This window comes from Panthera pardus, unplaced genomic scaffold (assembly GCF_024362965.1).
Source record: "Panthera pardus isolate Hobbes unplaced genomic scaffold, ASM2436296v1 HiC_scaffold_16, whole genome shotgun sequence".
Classification (NCBI taxonomy): Eukaryota; Metazoa; Chordata; class Mammalia; order Carnivora; family Felidae; genus Panthera; species Panthera pardus.
Window position 1 is genome coordinate 57,722,840 of NW_026526721.1, and position 20,514 is coordinate 57,743,353.

The 20,514-nt window shown below is 39.4% G+C and overlaps 1 protein-coding gene across 9 annotated transcripts in view; it reads left to right on the forward strand.

The window, feature by feature from the left end:
- CD96 (CD96 molecule) overlaps nucleotides 1–8,046 on the forward strand; it is a 96,036-nt gene extending 87,990 nt beyond the window's left edge. For 4 of the 9 annotated variants that reach the window (XM_019448297.2, XM_019448299.2, XM_019448296.2 and 1 more), the window contains 4 exons: nucleotides 193–258; nucleotides 1,062–1,148; nucleotides 4,970–5,093; nucleotides 7,024–8,046. In XM_019448297.2, coding sequence (XP_019303842.2) covers nucleotides 193–258; nucleotides 1,062–1,148; nucleotides 4,970–5,093; nucleotides 7,024–7,132 — 386 coding nt within the window. In that variant the 3' untranslated portion in view covers nucleotides 7,133–8,046. The remainder of the gene's footprint in view (nucleotides 1–192; nucleotides 259–1,061; nucleotides 1,149–4,969; nucleotides 5,094–7,023) is intronic. The other 5 variants (XM_053903326.1, XM_019448298.2, XM_019448300.2 and 2 more) reach the window with 4 other exon arrangements.
- The last annotated feature ends 12,468 nt before the right edge of the window (nucleotides 8,047–20,514 follow it).

The following is a 20,514-nucleotide window of genomic DNA, read 5'->3' on the forward strand; positions in this document are numbered from 1 at the left end:
TATTATATAAGTATATAGTATATAAGTATAATATATATATATTATATATATTACTTATATAAATTATATGCATTAATAATATTTTTTGTTTTATTATTTATATAAATTACTAACTTCAAGTAAAGGTCAAGAAAGGACAATAAAATAACAACTCTTATGCAGCTTGACTCTTCCAATATATTCTTCCCCTAGCAGCTCCATGGATGCCCAGTGAAACAGACAGTTCATCCCCCTCAGGTGTAGGCTCAACAATTCAAGGTGAGTACTTGGGGGAGATTTAGGGTCAAGGAGTATAATGACCTGCTTTATTTGGGCAGAGGAGGAAAAGCAAGGACAGGTAAGAAACCAATCTCAGGTATTTAAAAGTGTACCTTGATGATGAAAACAGCAATAAATAGAACCAAAATTTTTCCCAGTCACGATCATTCAAAGAAGATAGAGACCAAGTCTTAGATTTTTTTTCCTCTATTTTATTTCACAATGAAATCTACAAAATAGCATTACTCGGCTAAGCAAATTCATTAAAATTTTATTTTAAGTGTTAATTTTCCATTAGAAAATGAGATGATTTGTCAACAGAGATTTTTCTACTAAAATGTCGCAAAAGAAGTTTTATTGACTTTTTCAAACACATTCGAGTGGGAGAATTGGTATTTTGAGTGGCTGGACCCCTGATGCCCTGGGAGAATAGAGCTAAGTCAAATTTTTCTATGGCTCCAACATAAGACATTTTCCCATAACCACTTAAATTTCTCATGGAGATTCTTTAGCAGATATTGTTTTGTTATATGTGCTATACAGCTTCTCTCTCTCTCTCTCTCTCTTTTTTTCCTCTAAACCAATAGAAGGTTTCACTCCTTTGGTAGCCGTTAGATCCTAAGATCCTAGCCTTGCTATAAATTGGTCCTAAGAAAACTTTATACATAGTACCATAGGAGCATTTAGGCCATTAAAATTGAGCCCTTCCAAGTAGCAAGTGAAATCCAATCATGATTCTACACCGCTTGATGGGGTTGAGGTGACTATTAGGATCAGTTCGGGTGTGTCCTATATATCTCTAGGTGATGTCTTCACCAGCACAACCAGAACATCTTCAGAAGTTCCCACAACTGCCAAATCTACTAACAACAGTCACATCCATATCACTGGTGAGTCATTTACCTGTTTAAAAAATTGTGTGTCTTACTCACTCAACAAATAATTTGTCGAGTACCTACCATTTGCCAGACCTGGTGTCGGTTGTTGGATACACACTGTGAAAGAAGTAGATCTTTCTCGTTTTGTATGTAGAAGAGACCTGCGTAAACATTGGCCTTCTGAAGATTATAATCTATTATGGATGATATACAGCAAGTAATCATATAATTAATTTGTGACAAATGCTATGAAATAGTACAAGGCGTTGTCAGAATATAACAGAAAGATCTGATTCTTACTGGGAACAAGAAAGGAGCCTCTGAGGATATATTGAAATTAAAATCTGAAAAATGAGGAAACCTAGCCAAGTGAAAAGTAGTGAGAGCATTTTATCCTGCAAAAATATATCTGAGACCAGAAAGATTGTTGGAACAAAGAGTATTTATATAATTAAACTAATAACATTTTGTCAATACTAAATATGATTTCTTGTTTTATCTCATAAGAGATCAAGGCCCTCCTAACCCAGGGGCATTATCAAGTCTTTCACTTCAGGAGGTGGTCACTTGACTGGTGAATGTTCCAGTTGGGTGCCCAGCTTATTTTGCATCGAAGGTCATGCAGTCCTCAGATCATTGGAGTATCATCCTGCGCACCACACAGCACTAGGACTGCAAACTGAAGGCCCAACAGTGTCTTTCAGATATTGGTGGCTTAAAACTGCCTGGTTCAGTGATGGGCAAGATTGGAGCCCTGCTTCTCCATTGAGACATTCCTGAAGTCAGCGGTCTCATTTTCTGTATTTGGTAGGGAGAAACATTTTAAGCATTGATGTAAGACCCCTTTAAAACCTTTTGTTCTTGGGGTGCCTGGGTGGCTCAGCTGGTTAAGTGTCCAACTCTTGATTTGGGCTCAGGTCATGATCTCACAGTTCATAGGATTGAGCCCCATGTCGGACTCTGCACTGACAGCATGGAGCCTGCTTGGGATTCTCTCCTCTCTCTGCCCCTCCTCTGCTCTCTCTCTCTCTCTCTCTCCTTCTCTGTAGCTCTTAAAAATAAATAAACAAACATTTAAAAAGTAAAAAAATAAATAAAACCTTTTGTTTTTTTATGTATCTGTAACTTTGGGAGTAAAATGTTGTGTCCCACCATGTTACCAGTGTAGAGCCTAGTAAATTTTGACTTGACTAAAGTAGAACTTTGTGTAGTCTTGGGTTAGCCATCTGTATGATTGTTTCCCTTATGATTGTGATAGTCTAGTCTTTACCAGTTCCACTACTTCCATGAACTATTGTGAACTAGTCACCTGCACATACAACATAACAAATGGGTGTGCATTATAGGATTACATGGGCTTCCAGAGTGCCCTCAGCATGTGCTTGGACAAGGCTGAGGTAGGGTGAGCCTCAGGAACATCCTAAGTCTCTAGGTGTGTGTCATAAACATGACAATGTCATATGGCTGCAGTCTAAGCTATGTAATACATAGAAAAGACTTGGTAACTAATATTTTGAACCCAGTTTTGCCTATATATTTTGAGACTTTGCTTTATAAAAAGCAGTAGAATAAATCTGAGACAATAAAAGAAATTAAAAACCTGGTCTCTACCTACAAACAGTTGACAATTTAGTTGAAGCAGTAAAAAAATTAATCCAGATAATTCTGACATAAACTGGATATTTTGCCCAAATGATCTACATAATCTGAAGAGTTATCAATAATGTATAAGGAATTTCACTGGAGTGTTACTAGAAATAACAAAAGCCTGGGAAAAATTTAACCCTTGAATGTTAAGAAACTAATTAAATAAACCATGATATGTCTATACACTGGGGAACTATCCACTCATTTAATCAAATAAGATAAAGCTCTATATACCTCCATGGAAAACATTCCAAGAGCATTTTTTTAAGAGAAAGAAGCCAGTGACAGAACAACTTGTATAGCATGCCCTCATTTGTAAGAAAAGAAATACATATTCATTATATATATATAATAAATATAAATATATATAATATATAATATATATGTAAATGTATATAATTATATATAAATATATATGTATATAATATATATAAATATGTATATAATATATATATATGCTTAGATATGCATAGAAAATTTCCAGTAAGATACATAATTAGCTATTAAAATGTTTTGCCTCTAATGTGGGTTACCAGCATCTAAAGCCATAAGGACACTTCCTTTTTCATTATCGTTTTATATTTCTATACTGTTTGAATTTTTAACATGATTTTAAAATGCTTTTCAAAAAGGAAAATATTAAGTAACTATGTAATTATAGACATCCCCTTTTATTGTCTGCAGTAAAATCAGACAGTCTTATTTCCTAAGAGAGTTAATTTTCTTAATTCTTCCTTCATGTTAGAAAAAAAGTAAAACAGTCTGGAATATGATATTTACATTGCCTCTGGTCTAAAATCAACAATATTTGAAAGTCTTTGATTCACACAGCTTGACTTAGTGTTCAAATGCTAGAAATGTAATGAATAAATTGAGTGTGGCTATAATCAGAGGGGTAAGAAAAATCAGTCTACATTACACACCAGTATAATTTCTACCAGTCCTTTACTTTTTTTTTAATGTTTATTTTTGAGAGAGAGAGAGAGAGAGAGAGCGAGAGCAGGGATAGGGCAGAGAGAGAGGGAGACACAGAATCAGGCTCCAGGCTCTGTGCTGTCAACACAGAGCCCAACGCAGGGCTTGAACTCAGAGACTGCGAGATCATGACCTGAGTTGGCTTAACAACTGAGCCACCCAGCAGCCCCTCAAACCCTTTACTTTTGACTTCCGCCCTTTGCAGACCACAGAAAGAGCAAAACTATCTGGCTTTTGCTTTACTCCTTTGGTCACTTCTCCCCTTTCTATTGTCTAAACGTAGAGAAGGAGGAAGAAGGAAAAAGAGGGACAGTGGTAGAAAGGATTAAAAACTCTGTATTCTGGATATCATGCTTCAAGTGACATCCAAACGAAAAGCCTTAGATGATGGTCTCTTGAGCATACAATTCTTTTTTTTTTTTTTTAATTTTTTTTTTTTAACGTTTATTTATTTTTGAGACAGAGAGAGACAGAGCATGAACAGGGGAGGATCAGAGAGAGAGGGAGACACAGAATCTGAAACAGGCTCCAGGCTCTGAGTGGTCAGCACAGAGCCCGACTCAGGGCTCAAACTCACGGACCGTGAGATCATGACCTGAGCCGAAGTCGGACACTCAACCGACTGAGCCACCCAGGCTCCCCGATGAGCATACAATTCTGTAGGTATTATCCAGGGCTTCTCGATTTGGGATTTTCAAGGCATTGGAATATTACAGTTATAATGCCTTTTACTCTTTCTTCCTCCTCCTAATACACTCAATAAATTCCATGAAGCATTTAATGACTCCTTAAAGAATAGGAGAAGCCAAAGGTAGGGCATTATTTCACATATAAAATTTCCTCTACTGGAGTAAATTTGGGATACAAATCTACAGCTTATCACTTTTACTTCTTCCTTCTTTCAAATAACATTTCATTGCCATCATGTGCCAGGAATTGTTCAGGGCCTCAGGAAAATGAAAGGGGGAAAAAAAAAAAAGATGGATTCTGGAACATTCTAACATTCTAAGAAAAACATTCACATAAACAGTAACTTCAGAAACTCAAAAACAGAAGTGAGAACAAGGCATAGATATGATCCCAGAGCATGACTGTAGTCAGTGGTGGACCTTGCAGAAAACATGTTTCAGGTAGGAGAGAGAGTTCAATTAGTCATGCTTTCTAGTTGCCAAAGTTTGACATGAAAGTTCGTCTCTCTATGCCCTTTGCAGGTATCGTGGTTAATAAACCTAAAGACGGAATGTCCTGGCCAGTGATCGTAGCAGCCTTGCTCTCTTTCTGCATGGCATTGTTCGGTCTTGGAGTGAGAAAATGGTGTCAGTACCAGAAAGAAATGTGAGTATCATACTGAATCTGCAGGAACAGAGATGGTTTCTCAGTACAAAACATTCACGCAGCACTTGAAGTATCACTCCTGTCCAGAGTTCCCCTCCTATGTAACTGAGGAAATGAGGCTTGGGGAAGCTCAGAGAAGCTTCCCAGTTTGCTGAGCACCACACACAGCTGGGACTAGTTACAGAACTTGTGACTTGGGGTCCCCCTCTGTTCAGTCGGTGACACTCGTCAGATGGGACAAGTCAGTGGGCATGAAATGAGAACTGAGCCTTGCCTCACCTCAAAAACTAAAACTGATTTTTCTTTTAATCTTCATTATTTTTTTCATTTTCATGCATCTCTGAACTGCCTGGGCCCAGCTGGGCCTAGATGCTCAAGTGTGAAATTGAGTGAGAAAGGTAATTTTAAGAAACTCCATCTGCTTTTCAGCAGAATGGGCTTTTACCGCCCTTTTCCCTTTTCCCAAAGGAGAAAAGAAAGTAAATGGTGGGTTGCCCCCCTTTTGTCTTATGGAAATATTTTCCAAAATTCTTTTCCCTTCACTCAGCAATCTGCAATGACATGTAAGATTAAGCCTCACTTTTCTGACTTGGCTATTTGGGATCCAGATTAGACTATGATTGGAGGAGACCCTCCAACATAGAGAGCGTCTCTTCCACATCTCTTACAGCTACTATCTAAGATGCCAGTGCCCACTGTGCAGGACCTTCTACTTAAAGTATCCTTGAGCACTCTATAATCATGGGCAGGGAGTGTTTCATGGTGAGAAAAATAAAACAAAATTAAAAAAAAAAAAAAAACACTAAACCAGTAGTCAGAAATTCTGGACTCTTATCCAAGGACTACTACACTTTGGCTACCATATACCTTGAGGAGTTCTTAATTTCCCTGAAAAAACACAGATGCAGATTTCTTAGAATTTTTTCCACCTTTTGATATATATTGTCTATGCGAGAGCATCAGAAAACCAGGTAATAGGCATTAGATATTTTTATTAAAGTGAGAAAATGGGAATCTGAGATTTTGAATTGATTTTTTTGATTATTCTGTATTCAGATGTTTGTGTTATATAGAGATGAGAGTCTCTCTTTCTCCCTCCCCCTCTCCCTCTAAATTTTTGGAGAGATTAAGGTGCTGTGGATTTACTGAGAAGAGTTGGAGGTGTTTGAGTCAGAGACATAAATGTTCTCACAGTTGTATTTCTGTGTCCTGATGTCAAGAGAGTTGGAGCATTTGTGCTGCTCACATGGAGGCCTGATACACTTCAAAGAGATGAGTTGTGCTAACATGAAACATTATATAAAGATGCCTTTAAGAATGTTCACAGATTCAGATGTAAGGGATTCTGGCATTAACCATCCAGTACCAACCAACTCAAGGACTCAGAAGAGCTTTTCTTCCCACCTCAAACCTATCCCCACAGTATACAGCGAATGTGTGGGTGAGGGCTGGGGGTAAGGTTGGCAAAGGGATTATTTGAACAGCTTCAGTCTTTGGTCCCAGAAGTTAAAAATTGTGTCTCCGGAGGAGTGTTTTAACCCACATAAGAGAAACACCTCTTCTATTAAGAGGCAGTTGCCATGGAGAGTGTAGGTTCTGGTTCAAAGCCTTAAATTGCTGGTCTGGTTCTCTTTAGCAGGTTGCTGAAGACCTCTGAGCCTCAGTATTATCTGTAGAATGGTGAGAACAATATCCAATCCCTAGATATGAATTAAATAATGTCATGATAAAAATGCTTTGCCAACTATAAAATACCATATAGATATTAATTAGTGATACTAAAATAATGCAGATAACAAGCAGAAGGTTATGCAAGGAAAAATTCTGAGAGGACCGGTGGGCATGTCTCTTGCTCTGTTTCCTACTTCCCTACTTCCTTGAATCACCGCCTCACATTCTCAGCAATGAAAGAACAATGTTTTGTTCCTAGCATGGAAAGACCCCCGCCTTTCAAGCCACCTCCACCTCCCATCAAGTACACTTGCATTCAAGAGTCCATTGGAAGTGATCTGCCTTGTCATGAGATGGAGACACTCTAGTCCCTTGAGATTTTGCCATAGAGAACTCGGCTAGAATCCTGCAAGAAGGTGGACATTGTGCTTTATTAATATAATTGCCCTCGAGCCAAGCCTGTACTGCAGCTGAAGTGGATGTCAGAAGTGAATGACCTGTTTTCCAAGCAACCCACCCTCTTTCATCTGCACATGCCTGAAATTGAGCTAGAGTGAGAGGTTATGTCACACCCATACCCAATGCAATCTGCAGAGATTTTCTTGTTTATGTTAGAAGTGCAAATCAGACTGCTGTTGTTAAAAAGTATTTGCAGTGTTTTTATTTTTCATTTTCGTTCTCTGACTGAGGTGACGACAATGGTTTCAAGCATATGTCCATGCCAGACCCTCTTCTTTTTGGATATCTGCCACCATGCTGAGCTATTTACCAAAAGTGTGATAATCTCTGAGGTTTGTTGCATTTCCTAAGAAAATTACAAAAAGAAGAAAATGTGCAAGTTCTAGCAAGAGTTCCAAATAATTGCACGTTGTCTTTGTACTGAAAATATTTTGCTTGTGGAGGAAAACAGAATACCTTGCACAAGAACACCAGTCCCAACCCCACTTCCTCCCACCATGTTCCACCCAGCCTTCTGCCCCATGGGATGAGGAAGGATCCAAGGGAAAATTAGCTAATGACCAAGTAGCCTAGTAGACACAGGTAGCACTTCACTTGCCTCTAAAATGATCTGCACTAAGAATGGTCTCATCCTTAGCTTTATCTGTACGTGTGTGTGTGTGTGCATCTATCAGACTATTACAAACTGTTGTGTGAGTAAATAGGTAGCCTAACCCCAAATCAAATCCTGTAATTCCTGTTCTCTTTTTCATCTGGGGACTCTCCCGTTCATCCAATCTATATGTTTTGATCTGTCTTGAAATAAATACAGGTTCAAATCAGACTAGCATTGATGAATTAATCCTGCTTCTCCCGTGTTTTACAAAATAGTTCAAACAGAATGCAGAGGTGATGGAAAAGAAGCCTAGTTAGCCAAACTTGTTCTGTAGTCAGCAATAGTTCCTGAGTGAATAAACTGCTGATGCCCTTTGTCCCTCTCAGCCACCCCCGAACCTCTGTCCTAGGAAGCAAGAACAGATGTTGCTGTCAGATATGATAGGGAAATGCTGCATGGATTTTAATCTCGAAAGGAACATTTAGTTCCTTTGTGCTTTTCCCTGACTACGTGTGAGAATAACTCCGAGAGTGTGTTGATGCTTTTTGAACATCATGGCTGTCCTACTCCGGAACAATTCAGTCAGAATCCCTGTGGAATGAAGTCCTGGCATCAGGACTTCTGGGTGATTCAAGTGTTCAGCCGGAGTTGAGAACTACTGAACCAGCGGAAGTCCTTTCTCATTAATCAGAATCTTGGTGGGGCGCCTGGGTGGCTCAGTCGGTTGGGCGTCTGACTTTGGCTCACTCAGGTCATGATCTCACAGTTCGTGAGTTCGAGCCCTGCGTGAGGCTCTGTGATAACAGCTCAGAGCCTGGAGCCTGCTTCAGATTCTGTGTCTCCCTCTCTCTCTGCCCCTTCCCCACTCGCGCTCTGTCTCTCTCAAAGATAAATAAACATTAAAAATTTAAAAACAAAATCAGAACCTTGGTTAAGTGCTTATTTCTTGTGGTGACCAGCCTCCAGTGTGTCCTGTGTGATCCTTGCCTCTTATATAGTCCCCTGTGATAGTGACGGCAACTGACTTCTGTAGCTGACCAGGGCTGGGGTAAGGCAAGCAAGACACCTAGGGTGTAAACGGTAAAGAGGTGTTCAAATCCAGGGCCACACTCTTCCATGGGCTTGTAAATGAGTACCAGTCCCAGGCCTAGTATAACCAATAAGAAGTCACCAGAGTGCGATTTCCAAGGCTAGGTCATAAAATACGTTGCGGTTTCTACCTTGATCTCTCTTTGACCACTGTGTCTGGAAGAAGCCAGTTGTCGTGACGTTGATGACACTCAGGCAGCCCTGTTGAGAGCGCCACCCGTCAAGGAACTGAGGCCTCCTGCTAACAGAAAGTATCAACTAGTGAGCCATCCTGGAAGAACCTCCTCCAGCCCCCATGTAAGTCTTCAGTTAACTGCAACCTCAGTTGATCCTTTGACTGGGACCTCGTGAGAGCCAGAACCGCCCGGCTAACCTCTTCTGAATTCCTGACCTGCAGACACGGTGTGAGATAATAAATGCTGGTTCTTTAACACCACTGACTTTGGGTGTGATACGCTAGGCAGTAATAGATGACGAGTACAGCCCAATGAATGGGAAAATAAACTAATGTTTGCCTGCCTAAATTGCCCTCAATTCCTCATTAATTCTCAAGAAATAAATAAGACTAACTTCATATACATATGACTGTTGCTCCATATGTAGTCATTTTTATTTAATACAACCTAGTCATCAGTAATTTATGGTCAGGTAGTTGTGGCTTTGTTTTACTGTCTCATTAGAAGGCATGAAAACAAGCAGAGGGGTTAGGGTGGAAGGGGCAGAGTTGGAGGATGTTTAGATTGTTTCAGTAAAGGGATGGACACTTTTACAGTACAACACAAATCCATGTCATTCTTCAGTCTGCCCTATGACAGATGTCTCACAGTGTTTTTAGATCAGCTCCTCTTGGAAGTGCCCCTCTTTTGTCTTAGAAATAAGTTCTGGTCGGCATTTGCAAATTCGTCTCCAGTGTGAATACAGTGAGTATCTGCTTACCCCCGAGAGGGACATGCATTCGGTGGGTCAGAGGAATTCTTGACAAATCTGCAAAATAAAGACACTCGAGATGCTTTCCAGGCAGGGCTGGGATCTTGATCTCCCTCATTTGACTAAAATGACATGGCCATCTCACCTGCACCTTAAAATTGTGTGTAAGTTCATAGAACCTGTCTTCAGCCAGCAACCCCTCCCTCCAGAGGTGGAATTACTTCTTTCCCACATAAGAAACAGCAACTAGGGGCACCTGGGTGGCTCAGTCGGTTAAGCGGCCGACTTCGGCTCAGGTCATGATCTCTCGGTCTGTGGGTTCGAGCCCTGCGTTGGGCTCTGTGCTGACAGCTCAGAGCCTGGACCCTGTTTCTGATTCTGTGTCTCCCTCTCTCTCTGACCCTCCCCCGTTCATGCTCTGTCTCTCTCTGTCTCAAAAATAAATAAATGTTTAAAAAAAAAACAAAAAAGAAACAGCAACACTAGAGTCGAATCTCCAAGGTTTCTGCGTGTCTTCATCACTGCCTTCATTTTCACTGAGACGAAGCCATGCATAAGCATTTTCACACCTATTTCCAAAGCACAGTGTGTTAGACGCACTTGTTCAGAAATATCTGCTTCCTTACCCATAAACAGCCCTTGACTTTGGGCTTGACCATGTGATTTGTTTGTGACAGTGGAATATCATGAGTGTAACTAACCCAAGACTTGAAAGGTGCTTGTATGATTGGACTCCCTCTCTTGTTCTCAGCCATTACCATGAGAAGAACATTTTCAGTCTAGCCTGCTAGCTCCAAGCAGAAGAGAGACCCATACAGCAGAGCAGAACCACCCAAGCCAAGCCCAGTCTAGATCAAACACCCTCCAGTCTACCTCAAAGGTACATAAATTAAATATTGTATGCTCCTGAAATTGTATAAATGTTACACTGCATTATTATAGCAATGATTAACCTATAAGGTCCAGAGGTAGGTATATTTTGGTTCATATGCAAATATGGTTCATATTTTGGCTCATATGCAAGTCCAGAGGTAGGCATATTTTGGCCTATATGCAAGTGCCTAGAGTGAGAGATAAAATGTGCATTCATCAAATAGTCTTTTGAAAAAAAAAATTCAACCTAAGTTTTGTTTTAACTGAAGAATATGTGGTTGGCTGGACCAAATAACTTCGCATTATAGGTCTTTAAAATCATAAAACCTTTGGCTAGGGTGGGCATTAGAGGTCATATTACAAAAAAAAAGGAGTTAAGAAGCTCTGTGAAATTGATTTGCCCAGTATCACATAATTAGAAGTGATAGAGCCAAAATGATGGAAATCCAATGTCTGATTTTCTAGTCCACAGTGTGATCAATCTCCATTATATCAGAATATTTCATTGCTTTGGAGTCTCCTTTTACTATAGACAAGAGATGTTTTGTGTGCATTTAAGTAAATATTGATTTTTTTTAATGCCCAAAATTGTTGACAGAAAACAAAGAAAAGTAGAAATCATTGATCCCTGAGGGTAGAATGGCCAAGAAAGTGTGGGAGGAAAAAAAAAAAAAAAACAAAAACGACTAAGAAAAGAAAAAAGATTAATCAAGATCAGAAGCCAAAAAGTTTAGAGAATCTGACAAAGGCCAAAGATAATGAAAAGAATGTTGTCTCAGAAGCTCTGAACAAGTGAAGAGGTTCTCGAGGACAGCCCTCTTGGCGTTCTGATTTAAGGGTGTTGGCTTTGCTTGAACTTGAAGATTGACTCCGCAGAAATACAGAAACTTTGTTCTCTGAGGGCTGACAAACACAGCCTGAGTTTTTGGCAACAGCAAAGCTTGAGTGTGCAGCAGAGACAGCTGGAATGGTGAGTGAAAGTTACCACCATGGGAGAAAAAGACATTAACTGGCAGAAATGGGCTGATGTACCAAAGAGAAACACAAGATGAGATGGTGAAAACAGGTCACTTTATCTCCCAGCTCCTACATAGGGACCATTTTCCTGGCATTCTGTGATTACTCACAGAATGCCAGGAAAGCATGAGCAGAGAGCAGGAGACTAGGTCCTTAGGCAAGATCAGGGCCAGAGCACGCTTTTGAAATTACTCTTAAACTCGGTCTAGTGCTTCGGTGATGTGTCTGGACATTAGTCGGGTGCAAATTAACACAGGAATGAGAACACGGTAGAACAGAATACAATTTTTTCTCCTCCACCAGCAACTTTGTACTCTTCTAACCTCTGTTAATGTTCTTCGCCTGGTCGGCTCACTCAGATTCCTCATGTTTGCCCAACGGCTCTGTGAGATTGTGATTATAGGGAGGCACACTGAGCAGAGTAACAAATCCAAGATCACAGCATAAAGAAGAGAACACGGATGGGGTTGCATCCAGCTACCTTGGTAAATGCCAGGTGCATGTGCACTTTTGCCTTGAACTCTGTCAGACAACTCCCAATTTACTTTCTAAAGAAGTCCTAGCAACAAATAAAACTGATTACGGTAATAAAGCCATTCGGCTGTCACCAGAAAATACTCAAAATTTCTGGGAAGGCAGAGCAGAGGGGATGGAACAACAGTTACATGAATCTTGACGAAAGATTTGGTGGTGAACCTGATAACCTGGGAACCACGCACAAGACGTAGCCTCTCTATGCTGCACTTTTTCTGGTCAAGGCATAAGTATCTGCTCATGCTGAATGGTAAGAGGAAAAGAGATTTGAGAATCCCATCTGTACTGGGTGTTGTATGGAAACCAATTTGACAATAAATTTCATATTAAAAAAATTAAAAAAAATAAAAAGTTACTGGAATAACAGAAAAAAGAAAAAAAAAAGATTCCCATCTGTGGTAGAACCATTTTTTGCACCACTAGGTTGGGATCAGCATAATTTTACTCTTATAGGTAATTGGGTCGCATTGGATTTTTGTTATACATAAACTGTTGCACTGATTCAGAGGGCATGCTTTGATGCCTCATAGATCTGAATCTGGCATAATTTTAATAGGAATTGATTTTAATTTCTGTGGCCAGTTAATAGAAAAGTATGACAAGCACTGTTCCTGAGTACCTCTTTTAGATGGCCATTTAGGGTTTGTAGATTTCAAACTCAAGAAACTGATATAAAAAATATCTAAGAACCACACCCTCCTTGCCTTCAGTGAATATAGAATTTAATGGGAGAGACAGATATTTAAACAAATAAAAACATATGAAAAGAAGAGAGATGAATAGAGAAGAGGGTATCATATCAGGGACAGAGTATGAGAAATATTTTCAAAAAGCTTCAGAGAGGAGACTGTCAGTAGAGGCAAAGGCATGAGACATAGTTACAGGACTTGAAAACCTTACCTAAGGATTACATATACAAAGAATATAAGAAGGACTAAATAATGAAAATCTCTTAACATAATTTACCATATAAATAGGGCTTAAGAAGAAAAATATACAATTACTCTTAAAAGGTGAAGATGCTTAAAAGGCCTTTGGCAAAATTCTGTGCCCATTCTTAAAACTCTTGAGAAATGGTATATTTCCTTAACCATATGTTTATACATAATATGTGTGCATATCTATATCTATATATATGTACATATATATGCTATTATAGTGCATAGATATTATTACTATATAGTTATATTTATACATATACTATGGTACATATACATATATATGTGTTATAATATAGTCATAGTGCATATATACTATAACTATTACTACAAATATAACTATAGAAATATGTATGTGCTGATACAATGAAAACAAAGATGCACACATTGGACTACTTAAAAATAAAGCAATTTGCATGAAAAAGATCAAAGTCAAAGGCAAATGATAAACTAGGTGAAAATATTCACAACATATATTACAGATAAGGGGTGATAAAGAATTTACAAATATTGAGGATAAATAAGTTTTAAAAACCTGTGGGAAAATGAGCCAGATATGAACCAATGATTCACAAAAAAGAGATAAAAATAATTTTAAAAATTGTTTTTATTTTTACATTTAATTTAAATCCAAGTTAGTTAACATACAGTGTAGTACTCGTTTCAGTAGAACCCAGTGATTCATAACATGCATATAACACCCAGTGCTTATCCCAACAAGTGCCCTCCTTAATGCCCATCACCCAATTAACCCATCCCCCCACCCACCTCCCCTCCATCAACCCTCTGTTTGTTCTCTGTATTTAAGAGTCTCTTATGGTTTGCTTCCCTCTCTGATTTTATCTTATTTTTCCTTCCTTTCCCCTATGTTCATCTGTTTTGTTTCTTAAATTCCACATATGAGGCAATCATATGATATTTCTCTTTCTCTGACTTATTCAGCTTAGCATAATACATTCTGGTTCCATCTACATTGTTGCAAATGGCAAGATTTGATTCTTTTGATCGCTGAGTAACTGAGTAACCCTCCACAGTATCTATATACCACATCTTCTTTATCCATTCATCAGTCAATGGACATTTGGGCTCTTTCCATAATTTGGCTATTGTCGACATTTTGTAAAAATAACTTAAACACTTGAATAAATTCAGTCCTTGATATTAAAAGAAATGCAAATTAAAACTTCACGAAGACGCCATTTCTTCCCCATTCATTCATGAAGAATTTCAAGTGTTTGACAGCATGCTCTCTTATCAAGGCTGTGGAGAAACGGTTACCCTCACATGTTGTTGAAGGGAATGCCAAATGGTACAACCACTATGGAGAGGAATTTGACAATATCTAGGAAAATCATATAGGAAGTTATCCTCTGACTTAGCAATTTCTCTTCAGGAATTTACCCTGAAGCTCTACTTCCAACAATATCAAATTTCATATGCGCAAAGTTATTCTTGGTGGCATTATTTGTAACTGCCAAGAATTGAAAACTATCTAAATGTCCAAACATAGGAGATAGGTTGATTACACTATAGTAAATACACAAAATGGAGAACTGTACAGCTGTCAAAAGAAGAAAGAAGAAAATCTCCATTGACTGGTATAGAGTGATTTCCATGAGATAGTATTAAGAAGAAAAAGCAATGTAAAAAGACTGTATAATATGTCACCTGTCCATAAGAAAGAAAAATTATAAATGTATAATTTATATAATACGATGTCCAACCATCCTTCATTGGTGGTGTTAATTTTGATTGTATATGTGTGCATGTGTTGTGTTTTAAGTATATAGACATGGCTATCTTTCCCAGGTATGTCTTTTTTTTTTTAATTTTTTTTTTTAACGTTTCATTTGTTTTTGAGACCGGGAGAGACAGAGCATGAACAGGGGAGGGTCAGAGAGAGGGAGACACAGAATCCGAAACAGGCTCCAGGCTCTGAGCTGTCAGCACAGAGCCCGACGCGGGGCTCGAACCCACAGACCGCGAGGTCATGATCTGAGCCGAAGTCGCTGCTTAACCGACTAAGCCACCCAGGCGCCCCACCAGGTATGTCTTTTGAAAGGACCAATGAACAAGATATTCTAGTAGCAATGAGCACACCTGGCACTCAAATTCTGCTCAGTAACATAATTTCCTGCTGAAAGGAATCAGAACTTTTCTTTTTTTTTTTTTTTAATTCTTTAATGTTTATTTATTTTTGAGAGAGACGGAAAGCAAGTGGAGAGGAACAGAGAGAGAAGGAGACACAGAATCCGAAGCAGGCTCCAGGCTCCGAGCTGTCAACACAGAGTCTGACACGGGGCTCAAACTCAGGAACGAGCCTCGAGATCATGACCTGAGCTGAAATCAGAAGCTTAACCGACTGAGCCACCCAGGCGCCCCGGGAATCAGAACTGTTCAAAGCAGTGTCTGATTGAGGGCAAAGAAGAATATAGTATGATATGGAGTATTTTGTTATGTCAGAAAATAAGAACGTATTCCAAAAAACACTGGGGTATACCCGAGGGATGTAAGAGTTAGCTTGAAGGGTCTCCTATTGGCTAAATCTAGGATAATTTGAATACTGATACAATTAAGTATACTGATGAATTGGAAATCATTGAAAAAAAAAAAGCTGAAACTTATGAGTCCTTACCAGTAATAGATGATTGGTATATAGGCAAGGAGAAACAGAGAGAAAGAGAAAAGGCAGGGGTGGGGGGTGGGGGTGGAATCACAGTAAAGATGGGATCAGGCTAGATTCATCAACAACTGCTAAATCAAGGAGGAAGTTTTGATGACAATTACTATATTTACATGGTCTCTAAGGATTTGCCAGAAGGATGCTTATTAGTTACAAGAGAGGGAAAAGAAACAGTAATTATGTAGTGGAGAAGTTAAATGACAACTTGACCAAGTGATCAAAATGAACATCGCCAGTGAGGAGTAGATGAACATAGCGCTCCTCCAGATGTGATACCCTAGGACACAATATCACCTATGCAGTATTAAAGCAGAGAACAAATAAACTGAATCCAATCACTGAGTAACATCAAATAAATACAAAACAGGAGATGTCTAAAAGATGAAGAAAGGCTCTCGAAAATATTCCAGATTAAAGGACGTAAAAGGATATGCCGATTCATTGCAATATCTAACCTCAGACTGGATCCTTTACTGGAGGGGAAGAAAAGCTACGGAGAAAATCTGACAATTCAGATCTGACATGTGTCAGATCAGCTGACAAAATTGGACTACGGGCAGAAGACTAGAGGAAGGTATTGACAACTCTGCTGTGGTTATGTAAGAGAATATTCTTATTCTCAGGAAATACATACTGAAGTATTTAGGGGTAGATGGCCATGTATGTATACATATGTATACATATATATGTATGAGTATGTATATAACATATGTATATATGTATAAGTATGTATATAATGTACTCTCAAATGGACGTGTGTGTGCGCGTATGTAATACACACATACATTCATGCATGCGCATATACATACAGAGAGAAAAGCAGATGGTAAAGATATTAACAATAGAGGATTCTAAGTGAAAGGAATGTCTGGGGTTTTTTTTCTGTTTTTATTTTTGCAGTCTTTTTTAATGTTTGAAATTATTTCCAAATAGAAAATTTTTTTAAGTGCTTAAGTAAGACCTAATAAATAATGCTTAATTTTACTCAAAACCAGACTTATCAGACTTATCAGACTTCGCAGCCCTTAGATGATATGATAAGACACAAAGATCTTTTAGGTCGAGGAACTTTTGCTTGACTATTCTCTGGGAGTTATTTCATCTGAAATTTCAGGAGAAAATAAATGAGGATTGATCATGCAAGTTGGCTGTTTTTATTTCATTTCTGGGTCTTATTCTGCCTTAGGTACTGGCTGGGATCCACCAAAACTTCAATCAATTTTTCTTTCTTAAGGAAATGAATAGAGCCCTTTGATTTTCCCAGAACTCCAGGGCAAGCTTTTCCTCTTACCATTAAACCATTTCATATCAAAGGAGACTAAGCTGTGTCCCTCCAGACTTCATCCAAGAGAGAGGCTTCAGTTCTTCCTTAAACCCTCGGGCAGCTGTTTTTGTTGATACCCTGGTAGAAACTATGGAAACAGATCCCTCACTCAGGGCAGTGGCAGATGTAGGCTTCCCCAAGCAGAAGCTAGGAGTAGAAAGCCCCTCAATCCCTTCCCTTCTCTTCCTAGATTACTTCGTCCGTCACCCACAAATGTTCGATAAACAGCTTGACTGATACATGTTTGTTCAATAAATACTTCATTTGAAGATACTCTCTGTTTTACTGAGACCAAACTTTTTCGTTTGCTGTTTTTACTGTATTTAGTGCAATGTTTAAATGAAAGTTTTCAAGGGGCGCCAGGTGGCTCAGTCGGTTAAGCGTCTGACTCTTGGTTTCGGCTCAGGTCATGATCTCACGGTTCATGAGTTTGAGCCCCGTATCGGGCTTCAGGTGACAGTGCAGGGCCTGCTTGGGATTCCCTCTCTCTCTGCCTCTCTCTGTCTCTCTTGCTCCCCTACTCATTCTGTCTCTCTCTATAAATAAATAAATAAATAAATAAATAAACTTTAAAACTTTTTTAATAAATAAATGAAAAATTTTAGGTAAGGAAATGCCAGCCATGAACTCCTCTCGAATGTCCTTAAGAGTGTTGAGTTGTTTTGTACAACTCAGCACGCTCAGAGTGAGGGCGAGGCCCGGGACAGGTTAGCACTCAAATACTGTCTGAATGAATGACAGGGGACAGTGAATGGGTGACTAGGAGAGAGAAAAATGCCTTGTGGAACAGAGAATTTAGCTGAAACAGGACTCAACATGGCGAGCTGAGATTTTTTTTTTTTACTTACTCTGTGTCACAGATGAATACATCCACTTAACATCTATGTTCTTCAGAATTTTCTTGGGGCACGTCAGCCAGACCAGGGCCTCAGTCTGGGTATTTGGCAGTGATACCTTAGATTGAACAGGCCTCTGGATCAAAGTTTCGCTCAGTTTGATAGAATCAGTCATGTATCCACATGTGCGGAGGAAAGGCCAGATCCTGGGAACCAGTGAAGACTAAAATAAGTACATATGAACACCACGAGGGGTGATGGGAAATGGGGAGATGTTGGTCAAACGTTACAAACTTCCTGTCTGTAATAAGTTCTAGGGACCTAACAAACAGCATGGTGACCATAGTTGACAATACTGTATTTTATACCTACGAGTTGCTGAAAGAATAGATTTTAAATGTTCTCACATTAGCAACACCAAAAATGCACCTAAGCAAGGTGAAAGGTGTGTTAACTAACCTTATTATGGTAAACATTACCCAGTACACACGTAACAAATCATTACATCATACACCTTAACCGTACACATTGGTATGTGTCAATTATGTTTCAATAAAGCTGGGAAAATAAAAAAGAACACCAGTTAACCAGGTGAGGAACCATGGTCTGAAACGTTGAGAGCAAGAACAGATCTCAGTGGGTCAAAGGATAGCCATGGAATTTCTACAGGTGAGAGTCTTCCCTAATCAAGTCAAGAGCAGAGAGTTCAGCCATAGAAAGGAGATCTTTGATCCTCTCCTCTCTTTTTTTTTTTTTTTTCAACGTTTTTTATTTATTTTTGGGACAGAGAGAGACAGAGCATGAACGGGGGAGGGGCAGAGAGAGAGGGAGACACAGAATCGGAAACAGGCTCCAGGCTCCGAGCCGTCAGCCCAGAGCCCGACGCGGGGCTCGAACTCACTGACCGTGAGATCGTGACCTGGCTGAAGTCGGACGCTTAACCGACTGTGCCACCCAGGCGCCCCGATCCTCTCCTCTCTTTAAGGAGGCTGTTATGTCTCTGATGGCAAGAAAAATTTAGCCCATATCCTGGGTTTTCAATCTGCTGTTACCCCACGTTGCCTAAGGTTTAGAAAACGGACACTGTTTCAAGCTTTGGCCTCAAATCCACCCATAGTCTTGTACTTTGCTGAACCAGGTTGGAGAATGAACCAAGAGAACTTTACTGTGTATATCTGGATTCTTGGTGACTTTCCCTCAGACCTGAAATTTTCATATGAGGGGACATGAATGCTCATCAATACGAATATGTGCTAGGAAGGGCTCCAAGCCACAGGATAAACTTAGCACATCTAGAACATAATACATGTATAGATATAATATACATGTATAGATATAACAAAATTTGAATGGATTCATAAAAAACAAACTATGCAACTTGAAAGAAATGTCATGATCAGTGCTTGCCAAATGGGGCTCTGGGCAGTGTGCACATCCTCTTCTTCATGCTTGGTGGAAAGGTTGAGAAGTTCTGCCCTAGGACTGCACACGCACCAGTCCTGTCACTGTGAAGCTGTTGGAAGCCCAAAAAGGTGACCCCCATCCAGGTCATTCATACCTCTCATTCTGAGAACTTTTAGTAAGTGTTTTCTGAGGCTGGCTTCCTGAGGTCTGATCATCTCATCCTGGGTACCAAATGTGAGGAGGGGCTAGAGAACATTTTGAGCTGTCTCACAGGTAAGAGTGTGTGACTGGTTTAAATCTCTATTAGAAAACTCCCAAGGGGCGCCTAGGTGACTCAGTCCATTAAGTGTCTGAGTTCGGCTCAGGTCATGATCTTGCAGCTCATGGGTGTGAGCCCCGCATTGGGCCCTGTGTGGACAGTGAGGAGCCTGTTTGGGATTCTTTCTCTACCTCTCCTTCTGCCCCAGTCCTGCTCTCTCTCTCTCTCAAAATAAAATAATAATAATAATAATAATAATAATAATAATAAAGAACTCCCAAAATCACATCTCAAGATTTGGGGGATAGCAGCATGGTTTTAGGATATCAGGTACATATTTACATATAAAATGTTCCACTAGACCCAGTTCTAGCAAAGAAGTCAAAGTGAGGAAAGGTAATAGAGAAGAGAGAAAGGAAAAGCTTAACTCTGAAAAGGTAAAAAAGTATTTGCAGCTGGAATGGGTGGAGGAACAAAATATGGTTCAAGAGACCAAAAAAACTCATCTAGTCTAATCTATCAAATGCTTCAACCTCTTCTAACACATTACTATCATCCTCTTGTTGCCAAACTTGGCTTGGATGTTTCCAATTGCAGGGACTCATAACTTCCCTTATTTCATTCTGTTGCCTAACGCTGACTGCTAGAACATTCATTTTTATACTTGGCTGAACAGAAAGATGTGTGGGATAAACTTTACTTTCTTTTTTACTGATGCTACTAAAAGGAAGCAGAAGCTGTGGGGACCAATAGATTGTTAAGACAAACTACAACTTCTGCCATGAAGCAAGATGTGTGGCTGGGTTGGGGAG